General features: G+C 50.4%; 1 protein-coding gene and 1 long non-coding RNA gene across 5 annotated transcripts in view; one reads left to right on the forward strand and one right to left on the reverse strand.

The window, feature by feature from the left end:
* Positions 1-17,195, reverse strand: part of KIRREL3 (kirre like nephrin family adhesion molecule 3) — a 689,345-nt gene that overhangs the window by 54,075 nt on the left and 618,075 nt on the right. For all 4 annotated transcript variants that reach the window (XM_065570446.1, XM_065570445.1, XM_005294677.5 and 1 more), the window contains one exon: positions 1,029-1,129. In XM_065570446.1, the coding sequence (XP_065426518.1) occupies positions 1,029-1,129 (101 nt within the window). The remainder of the gene's footprint in view (positions 1-1,028; positions 1,130-17,195) is intronic.
* Positions 2,574-8,014, forward strand: LOC135976056 (uncharacterized). Its single transcript, XR_010593279.1, has 2 exons — positions 2,574-7,796; positions 7,867-8,014. It is a non-coding gene; the product is annotated as an uncharacterized LOC135976056 (long non-coding RNA).

Below are 17,195 nucleotides of genomic sequence, written 5' to 3' on the forward strand. Positions count from 1 at the left end.
GATTATTTGCAAAGTGTGATTGCTCACCTAAGTCACATAGTAGGTTTATGGTTCCCTGATTGCTTCCCTGAGTCACATGGTATTGCTCCCTGTTTAAATAACTGGAAGTTTTAAAACCAGGAGAATCAGAATGGTGAATAACCAGCATCGACTAGTGAACAATTTTCATGCATTAGTCCCTTTGAGCGCATGTGCCCGTGGGCGTTTATGTGAAGAGCAGCCTTCATCCCAACCACCACCCATGGCCACAAATGCCCTGCACAGCAAACTGCAAGGATGTGGTTGAATCCAACAGCCATTTGGGGTTCAAACTATGCTGCTCGTCTTTGACCGGCTCTGGGGAATAGCCTGAAAGCATGCAGCTAGGTTGTTTGATGCTTGGGTGCAGGTGTGCGAGTTATTCCATGTTTGAAGGTGTGTACATGTGAGGGACGCTGGTCTGTTCCGTGCCCAGATGCTGTGATTTAAAGGCTGGAGGAAGGTGTTTTCCTTGGCGACATAACATTGGGTTTAGTATTAGAGAGACAATGATGTGGGGGAGGGAATCGCTTTTATTGGACCAACAATAAAACCGCTTTTATTGTTGGGGAGAGAGACAAGCTCTGGAGCTACACGGAGCTCTTCCTCGGGTCTTGACCCTGGGTACCGTATACTCAAAGAAGGAGCAGTCCGGTTTCCCAGTGCATGGGATGCGGGGCTCTGCCAGAACCTTTTTCCATAAGCAGCCAAGGGCTTTTTCATCCCCTGGTTACAGAACAGGTTTCATTTCTGGCTTTGCAAAACCTTGTGAATTTCCCAGCCAGTCAAATGTGCAAAGTCACTGCCTGGGGCTCTGAAGCGGCTTGCTTATTACCAAGGTGATTAAATGCCACCAGGACTTCTCCTTTAATGAATTCACACAGGATTAGAGTGTGGCCCACAAGCCTAACCTCGTTCTCTAGCACAGGGCGCTGCGACGGGAGGGGCAGCAGCTTCTCTCCCGCTGTACGAGCCCATTCCGTATGGAGATAGGGGACGGGCCTACTCACGATTCTGTCTGGCGGAGGGGTGCTGCGGATGAAACACTTGATCTGTCCCTTCTCCCCATGCAGGGCGTGCTGCGTCTGAGTGCTGGAAATGATGGGAGGGCCTGAAAGAGACAAGAAGAGGTGAAATCCGGATGACTCCCCCCACCTCCTTCCACATGCAGGGAGACCCCACAGCAGGAAATATTGCGTGATGCTAATGAAGAGCAAGCAGCACAGTATCCCCTCCAGGGAAGGGTTTTTTTTTGGGGGGGGGGGGGGGTTCAGAGATGCTGTGTTACAGATCCAGTCTTTTTAGGGTGACCAGATGTCCCGATTTTATAGGGACAGTCCCGATTTTTGGGTCTTTTTCTTATATAGGCTCCTATTACCCCCCACCCCCGTCCCGATTTTTCACACTTGCTGTTTGGTCACCTTAAGTCTTCTCCAGAGAGAGAGATCTCAGATCAAACCGTCAGGGGAGCAAAGATCTGCAACATGGACACAGTGCAGACCAAAGATCCTGTATGGGGACCAAAAGCTCTGCTTTCAGGCCAGACTGTTCCCTTTCAGTGGGGCTTGTAGGGAGACACATCAGGGCTGTGCTGTTTCTGCTGAGCGGTGTGACACAGATCCTGGGGATCTGCATTGTGGATACACTGCTCCCCAGCTCTCTCCAAGCCCACAGTGGAATCATTAACACAAACTGTAAGAGACCCTCACTTTCCCCCTCTAAGGCAGGTCCCACACGGTGCTAAGCTCCGTTCAGAATTCTCTCCCGTTTCAGGCGCCCTGTGGGCGGCCAGCAGAGGGAGCTCTTGCACAATGCAAGAGACACCCTGTCTCTTGCTCACCCTAGAGGCGAAACCCTACAGGCTGTTCTGAGCCCCTCGTTATTTCTCGCTTTCAGACAGGCTTCCCCTTTGCACATGCCCGCCTGTAATAAGGCCCTGTGATGGGGTCGCTCAGGGAGTGCAGTGGCAGCCTTGCCTGAGCAGCTATTCCCATTACTCAGCGCCTGCATTCATTAGGGGACGATTACACTAATTCCTCCCCGTTGGCTTGTGGGGTGGCGACTGAACGAGCCAGATGCAGAGAAAGCTGGCAAGGGCTGCTAGCGCCAATGGCCAGGGGTGTCAGTGTCCCGCAGACCGTACGATCCACCCCGTGCTCGGCGACTGCCCTCATGTGGCTCTCCATGCCTCCTTCGCGAGCCTGGACTCATCAGTTCCAATCACACAGAGTGAACGTGCCTCCTGTGTCACTTGGGAACATAAGACCAGATTTACAAAGGGCTTTAGGTGCCTAAAAATGCAGCGAGGCGCCTAGTGGAGCTTTCAAAATGTCTACGCAGGTTACGTGCCTAACTCCCATTGTTAGAATGGTCAATGGGAGTTAGGCTTGTACCCTGCTTAGGTGTCTTTGAAAATTCCATGAGCGATTATAGTGGCGTCACTACGATGTAGCACAGGGGTCGGCAACCTTTGAGAAGTGGCGTGCCAAGTCTTCAGTAATTTAAGGTTTCATGTGTCAGTAACAAATTTTACATTTACAGGGGCCCCCGACAGAACCCCAGACCGGCAGCGGACTGAGCGGGGTTAGCAGCAGCGACCCCGGCTGGCAGGGGCCGGCGGCTGGCTGAGCAGCTCAGCGCGCTGCCGGTCTGGGGTTCTGTCCGCCGGCCCCTGCCAGCTGGGGTCCCAGCCGCCAGCCCCCCTCAACCCGCTGCTGGCCTGGGGTTCCGTCCATCCAGGCCAGCAGCGGGCTGAACAGGGCCGAGACCCCGGCTGGCAAGGGGCCGGCGACCGGAACTCCATCGGGGGCTAGGTTGGCATAGCTACATGCCAGAGGGTGTGGATTTTTCACACCCCTGAGCACCATCACTATGCCAACCTAAGCTTTAAGTGTAGGCCTGCCCTAGTCTGGCTTCTCTTTGATTTTAGCCACCTGCCACTTGGAGATAGATGGAAGATCCTGTAACTAACGCACAGGTCTGGGTGTGGGGATCTGGGTTCTGATTCCGACTCTAAATCACTTCCCTTCAGTGCCTCATTTGCCCATATGGAAAACGGGCACAGTAATACAATAAGACTTGTTAGCACAGTGTTTTGAGATCCTCCAGCAGAAGGGGTCACAGAAGCGCAGAGTATTATTTAATGGCGCTACATGATTATTATACAAACAGAGCTGAGTTCATCTAGTCCATCCCCAGCCAGTGCAGGATTGTTCTCCAGAGCACATTTTTCTAGCGCACTCATATGTATAGCGGATTGTCTCTTGCGTGTGACAGAGCTCGTTGGATACAGCCAGGTTCTTCTCAGCCCATTTGTTCGATGAAGCTCTGAGTTAGTGGCAAAGGGAGCTCAAGGGGCAAACACCAGCCCTGCCGTCTTTCACAGGAAGCGGGTTGCTTTTGTGCCTTTGATCAGAACCAGAGGGAGATTTCAACCTTGGGACTGAAAAACATTTTATTGAATTCTTTGCATTAAAAATATACACTGCTTGTGGGGCGAGCGAGCCATTCCGTAGGGACGCTGGGGGTCAGGCTGCCTACTCGGTGGCTTGTTTTTCATTTGCTGCCTGCTATGGGGGTGGCTCAGGGCCCTTCATGTGTGCAGCCAACTCTGGAAGGGTGTGGGAGGTGGGGATGGAGCTGAGCTACAGAACGGTTGCAGGGCTGGTGGGCTGAGCATCATCCCGCTGGGGTGTCACAGAGCGGCGCGCTCTCTGGCTCTCCAAGCACGGAATGGTTACAACTTCACCCTTTCCCACTCCACTGCTCCCCAGTGTCTGTGCCATGTCAGAACCGCTGCTGTCTGTCAGGCCAAGAACACGGGAATCAGCAGCGCTTCGTCTGCTGGGTGGCATAGGGAGGAAGGGAAGGTTAGGCTTCTTGCCACTCTCATGGCGCTCCTGTGCCAGTGCGGGGGAAGCGAATGCAAATGAGGGAACGGCTACCAGCTATGCTCTGGAGCTGCCATCGCATAATTAACTTTCTGTGGTGCAGATTAGAAAAAAAGGGGCTCGCCCTTTGACGGAGCATGGTTTGCCTTTGGAGCATTTAACCTTCAGGGTGGGAGAGGTCAGGCCCCTAGCTCTCCCAGTGAGGACCTGGGAATGAACGGGGATCGAGGGGGAATGATTCCAGGGGAACAGAAAAAGTGCTGGCATCATAATTACTGTTTATTAGCCCCTTAATTAAAATAGATTTACATTTCTGTGAGCTGCTGCTGCGGCTGCTGGCAGACGGGAAAACAGCAACAAGTCAGGATCCAGGCATGGTTTGTGCATCAGGGTGAAGGCAATTAGCTTCTCTGACGGGGGGATAAGGCAAAGGGGCTGCTGTGGTTGGCAGGATGCAGGCTGCCCCTGAACTAAACATTCTGCACGCTTGGTTCTTGCACAGCTGAGCTGGAACGTGCTCTGAATGCCCATGGCATGGCGGGGCCGCTCTGCCAAGCACAGCGGGTCATACTTTGCTCCTAATGACCAACTGGGCTGCTGAGTCTTGTTTTGAATTCACATCTGTGGATTACGTTGGAAGACTTCTCCTGCCCCCAACACACACACACACACACACACACACACCTTTTCATGTGTAGACACACACAAACATTCATGCACATTCACACTTTTTTCATGCATAAACACATATGCATGCATATATATATATATACACATTCATGCACACAAATTCACAGATAGATTTGTGCATAGACACACTGGCGTAACGCATGCAGAAAACACACCTACGCTCACTCAAACATACATATTTGCACACATACACACACTCAAATATATATTCTCCATCTGTCTCTCTCTCACACTCACCACACAGAAATCCTCACTCCCACAACATGCTTTTGAACCGAGCTAGTTGCAGTCTGCAAAGAAAAGTCTATATGCGCATTTGGATTTTCAGAAGACTGCGCTTTGGCTGAATTAACACCATTTTAGGATTCCCTTTCCACACAGATTCTAAGGAAGAAATGGTTGATAAAAAGGAGACTTTTAAGCAAATACTGCAGAAATTTTTTTTCAACAAGCACATTTTGAATTTGCAAACATGAATATGTCTCGTATGGAAAAGTCCTGCAGAATTTAATAAAAAATGCTAAATTCTATAGAATCTGTAAAACCGAAAAGTGAAATTTACTCCACTATTGAATTCTTAACCAGAGACCAGGAATACATCATGTGACTACATTGTCCAATCAAAACAGCTCGCCTATTCGAGACACAGAACAAAATGCATGCAAACAAGCCCCAGCCTAAGAATTATTCACAGAAATTATTTGATGAATAATTCTGAATACAGAATACACTGGAGAAAGTCAAGATTTGTTGATGGCTAATTCCCAGGCAGAGGTGAAAGTCACGGAATGACTCATAAGAGAAAATGGAAAACATTATTTTGCAACACTTTCCAGAGAAGTAATTTTCACTGACATCTTCTGCCCAGGTCTGTTTCCAAATTATTCTCCCAGCTCTGCTCTTACATAAGCAGTCCCTTGCATTCACCTATATACCTCTGCAGTTGCACCTCCATACACATTCACACCCCCTCTAGCACATATGCTTTCATAGATACATACTCACTCCTTACAAGCTGGCAAAGAATAGTCTTTTCACAGCACTAGCCTGCGCCTCTGCCACAGATTTAGGCGAAGATTTTCAAAAATAATGACTAGTCACGTGGGATACCTCCATTTTTGGACGCCCAACTTGATTTTCAGGCAGCGACGAACACCCAGCCTCTGGGATTCAGGCCCCTGAAAGGTGTCTGGAGTTGGGCACCCGAACATCATTGGTCAATTTTGAAGAACCTTGACCTTAATCTCTGTGCTTCAGTTTCCCTATCAGTAAAAGGGGGACAAAGATAATCCGGCATAGGGGGCTGTGAGGGTAAATTCCTCAACGTCTGTTGGGTGCTCATACTTTATAGTGCTGGGAGCCCTGGAAAGGCATGTTAATAAATAACCTGGATGTGATTAGAACACAAGGAAGCATTCCTTCGCTGATTCAAGATTTTGAGTGTGAGAGACCCAATGATGAGAGGGGTTTGTCGCTCCTAAACGGAACACAGCTTTATCCAAATGGAGTAGCCATCTTTAACGGAGGCTTTGGCTACAGCAGAATGGGTTTGACGGTACATCTCTTCGGAGTTTCTGTTGAGAACTCTATATTGTTGTTTTGCTAGTACAGCTTATAGTGTTTCTCTAGCTTTTTGATACCAGGGATCGGCTTGCTGCCTTCCTAAACTGTCTCAGGGAGATCTCCGGGACCGGCGCCGGTCCACAGACCAGTCTTTGAGAAACACTGGCTTATACCAGTCCCGTGAACAAAATATACCAGCAAAAGCACTTTTTCCCCAGTACATCAGCACCTAAACGATGGCTTTTTCCAACATAACTACGTTGGTTGGGTTGGGGAAAAAAAATCACACCCCTGACCGACCGGATGTTTTCAGTTAGGGGCACGTGAACTCCAGTGGCTAAGTAGCTTCGTTAGCTTTGAGAAATAGCCCTATTTGGGATCATTATCCAAACTGCTGGACCCTGGAAGCTGGGCAGGAAAATCTCACCAGAGCAAGTCCCTCTCCTAAGGCTTCCCTTCCTGTCTGAGGTGAAATCAGGATGGATTGAACTCATTGTGACCATCTGTGTTGGTTTTATCAGAAAGTTCACCCAGCTCAGCCAACATTCAGCCAACATTCACTCATGCTTCATGTCCCCATCTACCTCGCTCCCTCTCTTTTCCCCTCCTGTGTGCGGGCAAACTGATACATGGTGGTTTTATCTTTTAACCCTCCCAGTTAAAAATTCTGTTATCCTGAGTATCCTGTTCATCAGGCAGAGACAATGAAGGTACATTTACATAAAAGGTAAACAAAGCCCTCAAGCTAATAAGGGGAGGCGATAACAACTCAGCTATCACCTGCCAGGGCCACCCAGGGGGGGGCAAGTGGGGCAATTTGCCCCAGGCCCCGGGCCCCACAGGGCCCCCCATGAGAATATAATATTCTATAGTATTGCAACTTTTTTTTTTATGGAAGAGGCCCCCAAAATTGCTTTGCCCCAGGCCCTCTGAATCCTCTGGGCGGCCCTGTCACCAGCAAAGGAGGAACTAGCATGAAGTCTTCACCAGACCCCATGGCGTCTCTTCCCAGCAGGAGAAAAGGAACTTTATCTGAGAATCCATTCCAATGGTTTACTGGACTATAAAGCCAGGAGGTCTGAACCTTACATGATAAATAATTGAATCAACGGATTGTATACAATATTACTGTATTATAAAAAACGTATCAAGTAAGGTGTTTTTTTACGACTAATGACACACTGGTGCTTAATATCATTGTGAAATGTCTGTATTAACACTCTGATGAATTATGGGTACTCACTGCTATTATGCTTTAAAGTCTGTGACCAAAAACAGGGAGAAGCAGGTTTTCTCCCAGACAGGAGGGAAGGCAGCTATCTACCTGTCTCCAATGAAATTAAGCAAGATGTGACCGAAGACAGTCAAGCTCATTTACATATGACTCAGCAGGGGAATGGGAAATCCCCAGGAAGGGAAGAACAGCACGAGGTCATCTAAGTCTGGGGACAAACCAGTGAGTTTGGGAGGATATAGGGAGAGAGAAGGAATCTTGGCATCCATCACCAGACAGACACAAGGGGCCAGAGCTTTTGTAAGCTTAAGATGGGACCGTGTATACATGAGAAACCTGTTCAGGCAAAGATCTTTCACTAGGAAGACAAGGGACACCAGCACCTTGTACTTCTGTAGAAGGTCCTGACTGAGAGAAAGCCAGCCATGGCTGGAAAGAAAAAGAGAGAGAAGAAATCTACCTTGAACCAAGGCTATAGCTTGCTGAGTAAAGTCTTAGCCACTTGAAAGAGTATTTTACTTTGATTTGCTTGTAACCATTCTGCCTTTATCCCTTGGGCTTGAACTCACTTAAAACGAATCTCTTTTTGTTCATAAACTTGTTTTACTTTTAATCTAAACCAACCTGGTGCTGTGTTTAAATGGAAGCGATTCTTAACTCCAGTTTAAGACAAGAAGCGGCTGGGCTTTTGTCTCTTTAAAGGGGCTACACCCCTTATAAATTCTCGGAGTGTTCCAGGAGAGGGCTGGACACTTTCAGTGCAGGTGGTTTGGGGGAAATTTGAGCCTGGGGGTGCAGAGGTCACCCCACGAGCAGTCACCAAGACTGATGGAGACCAGGATGGGGCTGCTGCGCTGTAGGCAGGCTGCTGAGGTCAGAGCGCTGAAGCAGGGCTGCACAGCACATAGGGACCTGCATGCCTGCTTGCTGGCTCTTGGCGTCCAGGCTGTGAGCCACAGAAGCAGAGCATTTAAGGCACCCAGGGTTACAGGGCAAGCGGTGACACAACCTCTCACTAGTCTGAATTGCATCCCAAAATGTCACAAGACCCCCAAGGAAGTGGGATGCGATAAACACACAACATGATTTTGCTCTGGATGTGTCTCTTTTTATGCCTACTAATATATTGTCATGCTGACGGGGAACAAGCTGCTACGGCTTGGACACACTGCGTCTGAAAGGCAATGCAGGCACTTGATATCACCACAGCTTGATATCACCTCCCAGTAAGGATGCAATTGGGGGAAGCTCATTTTAATACAAAGGGCCAGCAAGACGCCTCTACACCACTGAAGCCCTCAAAAAGGGCTTATGTGTGGACTTAAAGAGATGCCCAGGCCTCCGCACTGATTGGAATTTCATGTAAACATGTAGAATGTCAGGATAGAGGGGAGATGCTCTGGCCTCAGCTGCAGCATGTGGGGTACTTCCAGTTGCCCCCACCTGTTCCTGGACTTGTTCTGTGGGCACCAATCTCCAGGCTTATCCAGCCGGCATCTTTCACCAGGGCTACCATCCACGCATGTGCATTTATAAAAAACAAACCCAAGTTTAAAAAGGGGGGGGGCTTTTTAGCCTCCAAAAGAAGGAGGGAGAGATTTTCAGTGGGAGTGAAAAAATGTTTTAGGTGGTTTTAAAAATGTCCCCTGCCTCAGCTATGCAAAGAGCTCCTGAGGCTCCCCTCCGCACACATTGGGAACAGAGAGAACGCAGCACCTCTGAAAATCAGGTCCCAGGCATCTCCGGTTTGGATCCAAACTTTGGAGACACCCAACTCAGTGGCCACTTTTGCAAACGTGGCTGTAAGTGACTTGCTCAACGCAGTGCAATGAGTGGAACCGGAGAAATAGGCTCAACTCCAAGGGACGTAGCTGGGTGTGGCAGCACAGCTTCCGAAACGCAAGGGCTAGGCTGTTTTGCACACGGATCCTCAGCGTGTCACGCCTGGCACGATCGCATCCCTGGATCTCCGCTTGCCTGCCTGCATCACTCGTTGCTCATGAAACACACAAGGTCAACCAGCAGAAGCAAGAACAGAGCCCAGCTTTTCAGGCTGGGCTTTCACTACAGGACTTTGCGTGCCCCTATATGTCAGCAGTTGAATGCTAGTTCCAAGTTCTGGGAGCACTGCAAGGCTGGGTAGACAGCAAAGAAAGAAAAAAGCCTAAGTCGAGAAAAATGGCTTAATGATCATAAATAAAATAAATAATAATAATAAAAGGGTCATTTTCCCCAGGGATAATGGATTTTAAATGGCACAAACGCCAGCAGCTTTGGGTCTGCTTATTGCTTCAGGAGTTCGGAGTCAGAGGCTTAGCATCAGGCTAACAGCATACGACTAAAGACCATTTTGTGAAATAATAGTGTAAAGTTGAAGCCTGTTTGCATCTGGGACTGGAGTTTGAGTCTCCAACAGGAGGTGGCTGCTCATGAAGGCTGCCAATCTCCTGGCTTGGGATTCAGTGCTAAGTGTCAGACAGCCCACAGGCAGTAAAAGACTTTAAACAGGGTTGCTATGGATATAAATGGCGGTGCTGTCGGTTGTGGTTATTTTTAGCATCGCAGTGCCAATTTATTTGTGCAGCCCCAGAGGCTCACACAAAAGAGAGGCAGATTGCTGACTCTGGAGCCTTTAAGGAATCAAAGGAAGGTCCGAACTTCCCTGGGGCACCTGAGTCAATATCCGCCTTTCCTTTGAGGTCTTTGCAGCATTACAATCTCTTGGTGGGGAGAAGTTTCATTTTAACTCCTTGCGTTCAGTAGAAGTTCTAGATGATGAGCAAATAGCAGGTCCCGTTCCAGTGGGTTGCATTGGTCACTGGTATGCCCAGCAATAAGCACCGGCAATGCAAGGTTCATTTTGATGCAGTAAGGCAGGTAGATAGACCATTTAGTCCATCTGTGCTACTGATACGGCCCCTGTTACCGGAATACTGAGCGCCTCACAGCTGTTAATGCACTAATCTTCACCACACGCCTGCAAGATGCGGGCAGTGCTATTACTCCTGTTTTACAGCTGAAAAACTCAGGAGAAAAGGGCCTGATTCTACAACCACTGAGGTCAATAGCAACCCACTCCCCCCTTGACTTGAATGGGGCTGGATCACAAGGGGGCTTTGCCATGGTCACATAGGAAGTCTGTGGCGGTGCAGGGAACTGAGCTGGCATTTCCCAAATCCCTAAGCATTGGACCCACCGGCCTTCGTCAGCTGCTCAGTTGTCAATAAAGTTGTGTTGACCGAGGCATAACTGGGCATTACAGCCAACAGAGGGGACCCACCTGGTCCCTCTGCCAAGTACACCACCCCAAATGTACATCTCAGGAAACTGAGGCACAGAGGTGTGACACGAGTGCCCCAAGGCTACACAGCAGATCAGTACAGCGGGACGTGGGGCATTTCTGGCTCCTAATCCCACCATCAGTCTCTCACCTGAGGAGACCTTGAACTCAGGCCCTGGGATGAAAAGGCAGAGAGGTTACAAAGTGAACTATCAAGTAATAATACAGCTGCCTCTTCCATTCTAGCTCTCTGATGTCGATCCCTCCACGCTAGGCTGATAGGGTTCCTTGGGTCTCTCACCTAGTGAGTCGTGGGTAATGAGAGGGAACCCTCATTGCAGGTGCTGTGGTCCGTCATTCCCCACGCCCAGCTCAGGTAATACAGGCCCGCAGTTCCGCTGCATTGCCAGAAATGGCAGGTATTCGCTCCAGGGGCTCGCCTGCTAGGACTAGCTGATGAATCAATAGCTGCCCTGCTGCTCCACAAGGAGATTTTGTCTCCTGCTCCTACGCCGTCAAGGTGGAAGGGAGCTCCAGACGCCTGCTCACGCCACGGGGCAATCACAGAACCTTGTGTTAATCTGGCGCCTGCAATGTAACGCAGAGAAGAAGGGATCAAGATAGACGGGGATGCCTGGCAAGGTCGCCAGCCGGTCGCCCCTCCTGCAGATTAGTTTGCGCCGTGTCTCGCCTTCCAGCCGATCGCTCATTTATCCTTATTATTGCAATGGCCCGTTCCCTGAGAAGACTGCCCCATCAGAAGGCAGGAGACGCGCTCTATCAGGGGCCGGCAGCAGCTGAAGAACAAATTGTTGTCGGAGCTGTGAATTGTTTTTCAGAGAGAGAGGATTTATTGCATGTGCTTCCTCCCTGTGAGGAACGGGTTTGTGCTGCGCGGCTAGGACAATGCCCGGCACAGAATAGGATCATTATTTATTCCCTGTGCTCACTGTAGTGCCTGGGAGCCCCAGTCCTGGACCAGACCCCACTGTGCTTGGCGCTGTACAAACACGGAACAAAAAGTCAGTCTGTAGCACCTCTCAGAGTCTGTCTTGACTAGGCTGAAAGGTGTGGTGAAGATGTCAGCTAGCCCGTTCCAGCTCTCTAGTGTAGACAAGGCAGTGTTGGTTTTACCACATGTGAACCGGCTGAACTGGAGCTTGGCGGGGCTTCGGGAGCACTTAAGCACATGTTTAAAATGAAGCACATGGTTAATTTCTCTCCTGAAGAGTGACGGTTTCCTGATCCAGGGCCACCACGCTTTACAAATAGACGTTACGCTTAGTAACACCGCTGGGAGGCAGGCGGGCTTTCCATTTTCCAGGTGGGGAAACCGAGGTATGGCGCAGTTCAGAGACTTACCCTAGGCTGCCCAACGAGCCCTGAATTGGACCCCGTGACTAGAGTTTTTCCATGTCACTGTACTGTCTTCCTAGCTTGTTTTTGATACAGAAGAGTCACAGCCCATTGTGCACCTATTTCTTAAATGGTGGGTGCAGGCAAAGGTAACCCGAAAAGAGCTGGGGGAAGACGAACTAGGAGAGTCTATTGGGGTGGCAGCACAGCCAGTAAGGGTGGTCAGAAAGCTCGAGAGGCGTTTGGCTGCTGATTCCTGGCACCCCTTTTTGCCTCTGCTGAATGCTGCTAATCTGCATAATCCTTCTGTTAGCAGAGGCTCAGACTCCTACTTGTCTTTGGTCTGAGACTCCAGCTTCTGGAGGATTCCATGCTGGCCTCCAAACTCAGTGAACTGCTGACCAGGCCGTGGTCACAGGAAAGTGACATGGAACGGGAAGGAGGGTAGGAATGGCGAGATGGAATGGCAGGGTGCAAAGCAGGGCTCCATCACTGCTCCTCAAAGGTCTCGTAGTCAGGACACTGGACTGGGAGTCAGGAGACCTGGCTTGGCCATTGGCTTGCTGGGTGATCTTTGGCAAGTCACTTCCCCTGGCAAGTCCCTTCCCCTCCCTGAGCCTTTCCCCGTCTGTAAAATGGAGAAAATGAACCTGACCTTCTTTGTAAAGCGCTTTGAGGGCTATATGAAAAGTGCTAGATAAGAGCTAGGTGTTTATTAGTAGTAGTATAGCTCCTAGAAGCCCCAACCCCACTGTGCAAGAAGCAGTCCAAACACACCACAAAAAGACAGGGTTAGATCCACAAAGGGATTTATGCATCTAGCGGCCACTTTGGGCACCTAAGTCCATAAGTCAGAGCCTCAAAACACCTACTTAGCTGCTGCCTAAATTCCCACCCATAACGTTCCCTGAATGTCTGCTGGTGCACAAAGCTGCCCAGCTCATGGTTATGCTCCTGCAAGATTCCCTAGCATTCAGGCTGCATTGTCATTCACAGAACCCCTGCTCAGCTGCCCCTGGGTGCCGGTCTACCAGGACATTAGTGCATGGCAAGCCAGGGGTGAATCTATAGTGTACCAGCCCACCATGCACGAACGTCCTGCACAGACAAGCCTGAAGTTTCCACTGTCCCCAAGACACCTACGTTTTGGCAGCTGAGTATGCACACAGCTGCCGTGGTCCTGCCCTGCCCTGCCAACTGAATGCCTATCTCACTCCTCAGCCCAGCAGGGTCACACACTTGGCCTTGCATTGCCTAATGTGCCAGTGGGGCCTCTCCATCAGGCATACTCGGAGGGGGCCTGACTCTACACAAAATGGTCAGCAGGGAAGGAGGAGGTGGCAGCGTCCCTTGTAAGCTTTAGCATAGGCCATCACCGAAGAGATGAGAGACCCCCGTTCAGTTCTCCCCTCTGCCTGATGTGAGGATGGGATTTGGACAAGGGTCTCCCACCATGCTGGTGCGAGCCCTACCCACCACGCTAGAGAGGCAGTCTTGGTCTCTGGTTGGCCCAATGCATAGTTAATTATTTATCCACAGTGGAACGGCTCCGACAGGGGAGATGGAGCGACAGATACACACACGTCATAATATCGCACCCTTCGGTGCCTCGGGCACTCCCCTGAGAATGACACTCCCCTGTTGAAATCCCTGCTCTCCAGCCCACCGATGGGGGACTGACCGGGGGTCTCCCACAAGCAGGGGGAGTGTGCTAGAGGTTATAACGAAGGCTGGCCTCTTATTTCTCCCAGCTGTGAATCCCAAACAGAGAGCAGGGGCTCCCTGCAGCCGGGACATAGGCCCTATGTCACCCCTCTCCCGCTAAATACCCAATAGCCCAGTGGTGAGAGCACTCAGCCAGACCCAGCCTCTGCTGGATTTGGAGCAGGGACTTGTACTCCTATCTCCCCGGCGCGTGCCTGGACTGCGCTCTCTGCCCCAGTGCGTACAAAGGGGACAGCTTCAACATGGCACTGCTAGCCTGGGGGTTAGGGTGCTGCAGTAGGGGATCTGGGTCCAAGTCCCTGTTTTGAATCAGGCAGAGAAGGGATTTGACCACATGCTGCTCACGTAGCAGGTGAATGCACTAACCACTAGCCACCTCTTCCTTGGCTTGTTGTGAGACAGGGCTGGCCTGGGGTATGTGCCTCTCTCCAGGAGGCAGGGCCGGCTTTAGCAGGTGCGGGGCCCCACGCAGGGACGCGAATTGTCTCGCGCCCCACCCCGTCCCAACTCCGCCCCCTCACTGCCCCATTGGATCCCTCCCCAAATCCCCACCCTAGCCCCGCCTCATTGGATCCCTCCCCAAATCCCCACCTTGGCCCTGCCTCTTCCCCAGGCATGCCTCATTCCTCCTCCTCACCCCTCCCTCCCAGGCTTGTGCTGATCAGCTGTATGGCGGCGCAAGTGCTGGAGGGAACCGGGAGAAGCAGGACGCAGCTTTTTTTTTTTCCCCCGCTCCGCCAGCCCCGGACATTGCGGGGCCCTTTTAGGCGTGGGGCCCCATTCCGTGGAATTGGCCGAATCGGCTTAAAGCCAGCCCTGCCAGGAGGGGGTTCATGGCGCAGAACCCCAAGCAAAGGGAGGTGCCTCCCACCAACTCGGACTTACATGTCTCATTATGCTTGAGTAGCAGGGCTTAGGCCCCGCCCCTTCCATGGCATTTTCTGTTCCAATAGCCCAGGCAGCTCCTGGCTCAGCATGCTGGCTTCAGTGAATCCCTTTCTCAGGTGACTAACTCTGCCCTGGCATTATCTAGGGAGCCTGGGTAACTAACTTGGAGCTGTGGATTCTGCTGGGCAGCAGAGCACCTAAATGTTAGGCTTAGCCCTGCAACACCTAAGTCCCCGTTGTGGATCTAGCCCACAGTCCCTGCCCCAAGGAGTTTACAATCTAAGGATAAGACAACAGACAACAGGTGGGCAGGCAGGGAAGCCCAAGGCTGCAATGAGATGATTGTATTATAATCCCGATTTGGATCCAATCAAAAATATGAGATGCCAATTTTCTGTCTAAAATAACAGTGGGCCAGATTTTCCGAAGAGCTCAGAAGAGTGAGAGATTATATGAATGGTGATAGATAGATAGATAGATAGATAGATAGATAGATAGATAGATAGATAGATAGATAGATAGATAGATAGATAGATAGATAGAAGGGATGTATGGCAATGGATAGATAGATAGCAACAGCGAGTCCTGTGGCACCTTATAGACGAACAGATGTATTGGAGCATAAGCTTTTGTGGGTGAATACCCACTTCGTCAGATGCATCTGTTCATCTAGAAGGTGCCACAGGAGACTCTGTTGCTTTTTACAGATCCAGACTAACACAGCTACCCCTCTGAAGATAGATAGGCAGGCTCAAGCTGCCAAATTCAGATCTGGACACAGATTTCAAATAGCTCCACACTCGTGGGTTCTTGGGTCTGGGGTTTTGATTTGGGACATCAGCTGTTTAGTTTCTTTTGTGGTTCTTACTGTGGCACCTGGGTACCTTGTACGGAGAGGGGCCACTTTTCAGAGGTCAGCGCCAGGCTCAGGTCTGGAACACCTTTAAATTTCAGGGGCATTCTGATCAGAAGTTTTGCTTCAGGGCCACCTTTCCCTGTGACACACAAGTGCCTCCAATGGCAGCTTCTTATTCCGTCAAACCCATTTGTTCTCAAAGACCGTCTCACAACGAGGTAAAACACAGCAGATCTGCTGCTACGTACACCCCTAATTTTGTGTGTTTATGCTACGGAGCGTGCTAGGGAATTGAGTCCAAGCAGGTTTGCAAAGTCAAGAAGCTGAGGTGGGATATTTCCTGAGTGGCACCAACTTTATTTGCTCCCCTGTCAGCACTGCAATGTAAAAATCAAAGCTGGTTTCAGCTCCAGAGGACATCGGGGAAGCATTTCCCATCCCGCTCCCCACACCCGTGGCTTTGGCACATTACTCACTTGATCTGAATTCAGGGGGTGTATGTGACTGGTGGCAAGAGGCGAGCAGGTTCTTTGCTGTTTTTTAATTTGCTGCTTTGTGTCCTTCAAGCGATTTTAATTGTAATTAAAATCTAGCCGCCAAATGGGATGGAGAGTGTGAGAGCCTGTGGGGCAGGGCGGAAGTCAAGGGAGTGGTTGGCTTTCCCTGGCCCCCGGGGTTTTCTTCTTTGCATTATCTGCATTTCAAATTAAACTGTGCTGCTTCCCCTCTAGCTCTCTTGTCTTCATGACAGTGAATTGGGCCTGAAGCCTGTTGTTTTACCAGACAGGTGACAGACTATGCAAATTTCATGCTCTCTTTACATTGTTCCCAGTTAACCCAGCGCTGATCCTCCACGCGGCATAGTTCAGTGGACAGGGCATTAAGCTGGGAGTCAGGAGACCCAGCTTGTCATGGACCTGTGGGGTGACCTTGGCCAAGTCACGGCCTCGCCGTGTGCCTCAGTTTCTCCATCCATAAATTGGCGCTGAGACTTACCTTTCCTTTGTAACGCACGTTGAGACACATGAGTTACAAAGGGCTGTATAAGAGCTAGGGATTATTAAGTTCTCTTTGGGGCTATTGTCGGTTACATCAAGGGCTAGATTCACAAGGGGGGCGTGGGTGCCTAACTGCCACTTTAGGCACCACTGGCATTGACAAAACTCCTGCTCAGCCGACTCCTCCCCCTGGAGGCACCCGTGGTGCTGCAGTTTCAAGTCCCAGAGGTGCCTGGGTCTGAGCGGAGTCACCGAAGTCCTGGCAAAGCCCAACAGCTCAGCCCCTACAGCACACCAAGGCCCTGGAGGGATTTATGAAGTAGGCGTTCCCCTGCCTATTTCACCTTCGGGGGTTGATTTGGTAGTTACCTGAGTCCCTCTTGCGACTCTAGCTACTCCACAAGTACTTTGGGGTGAGGAAAAGTGAAGAAGAGCCAGAGAATGGTCTAGACTGGGATCCAGGTTCAATTCCCTGCTCTGCAGGCCATGACTCTGCCACTTTTTCCTATTTGACCATGGGCAAGTCATTTAGGCCCAGAATTCTCACTGGTTACTATGGCGCCTAAATACCTTTGAGGATCTGAGCCTCAGTGTTTAAGTTTCCCACTGTACAATAGAGATTGCACTGCCCTACCTCCCAGGATAACGGTTATCCTCACAGCTGTGAGGATAAATACATTAAAGATTGCGAGGGGCT

Source organism: Chrysemys picta, chromosome 16, assembly GCF_011386835.1.
Source record: "Chrysemys picta bellii isolate R12L10 chromosome 16, ASM1138683v2, whole genome shotgun sequence".
NCBI classification, from domain to species: domain Eukaryota; kingdom Metazoa; phylum Chordata; order Testudines; family Emydidae; genus Chrysemys; species Chrysemys picta.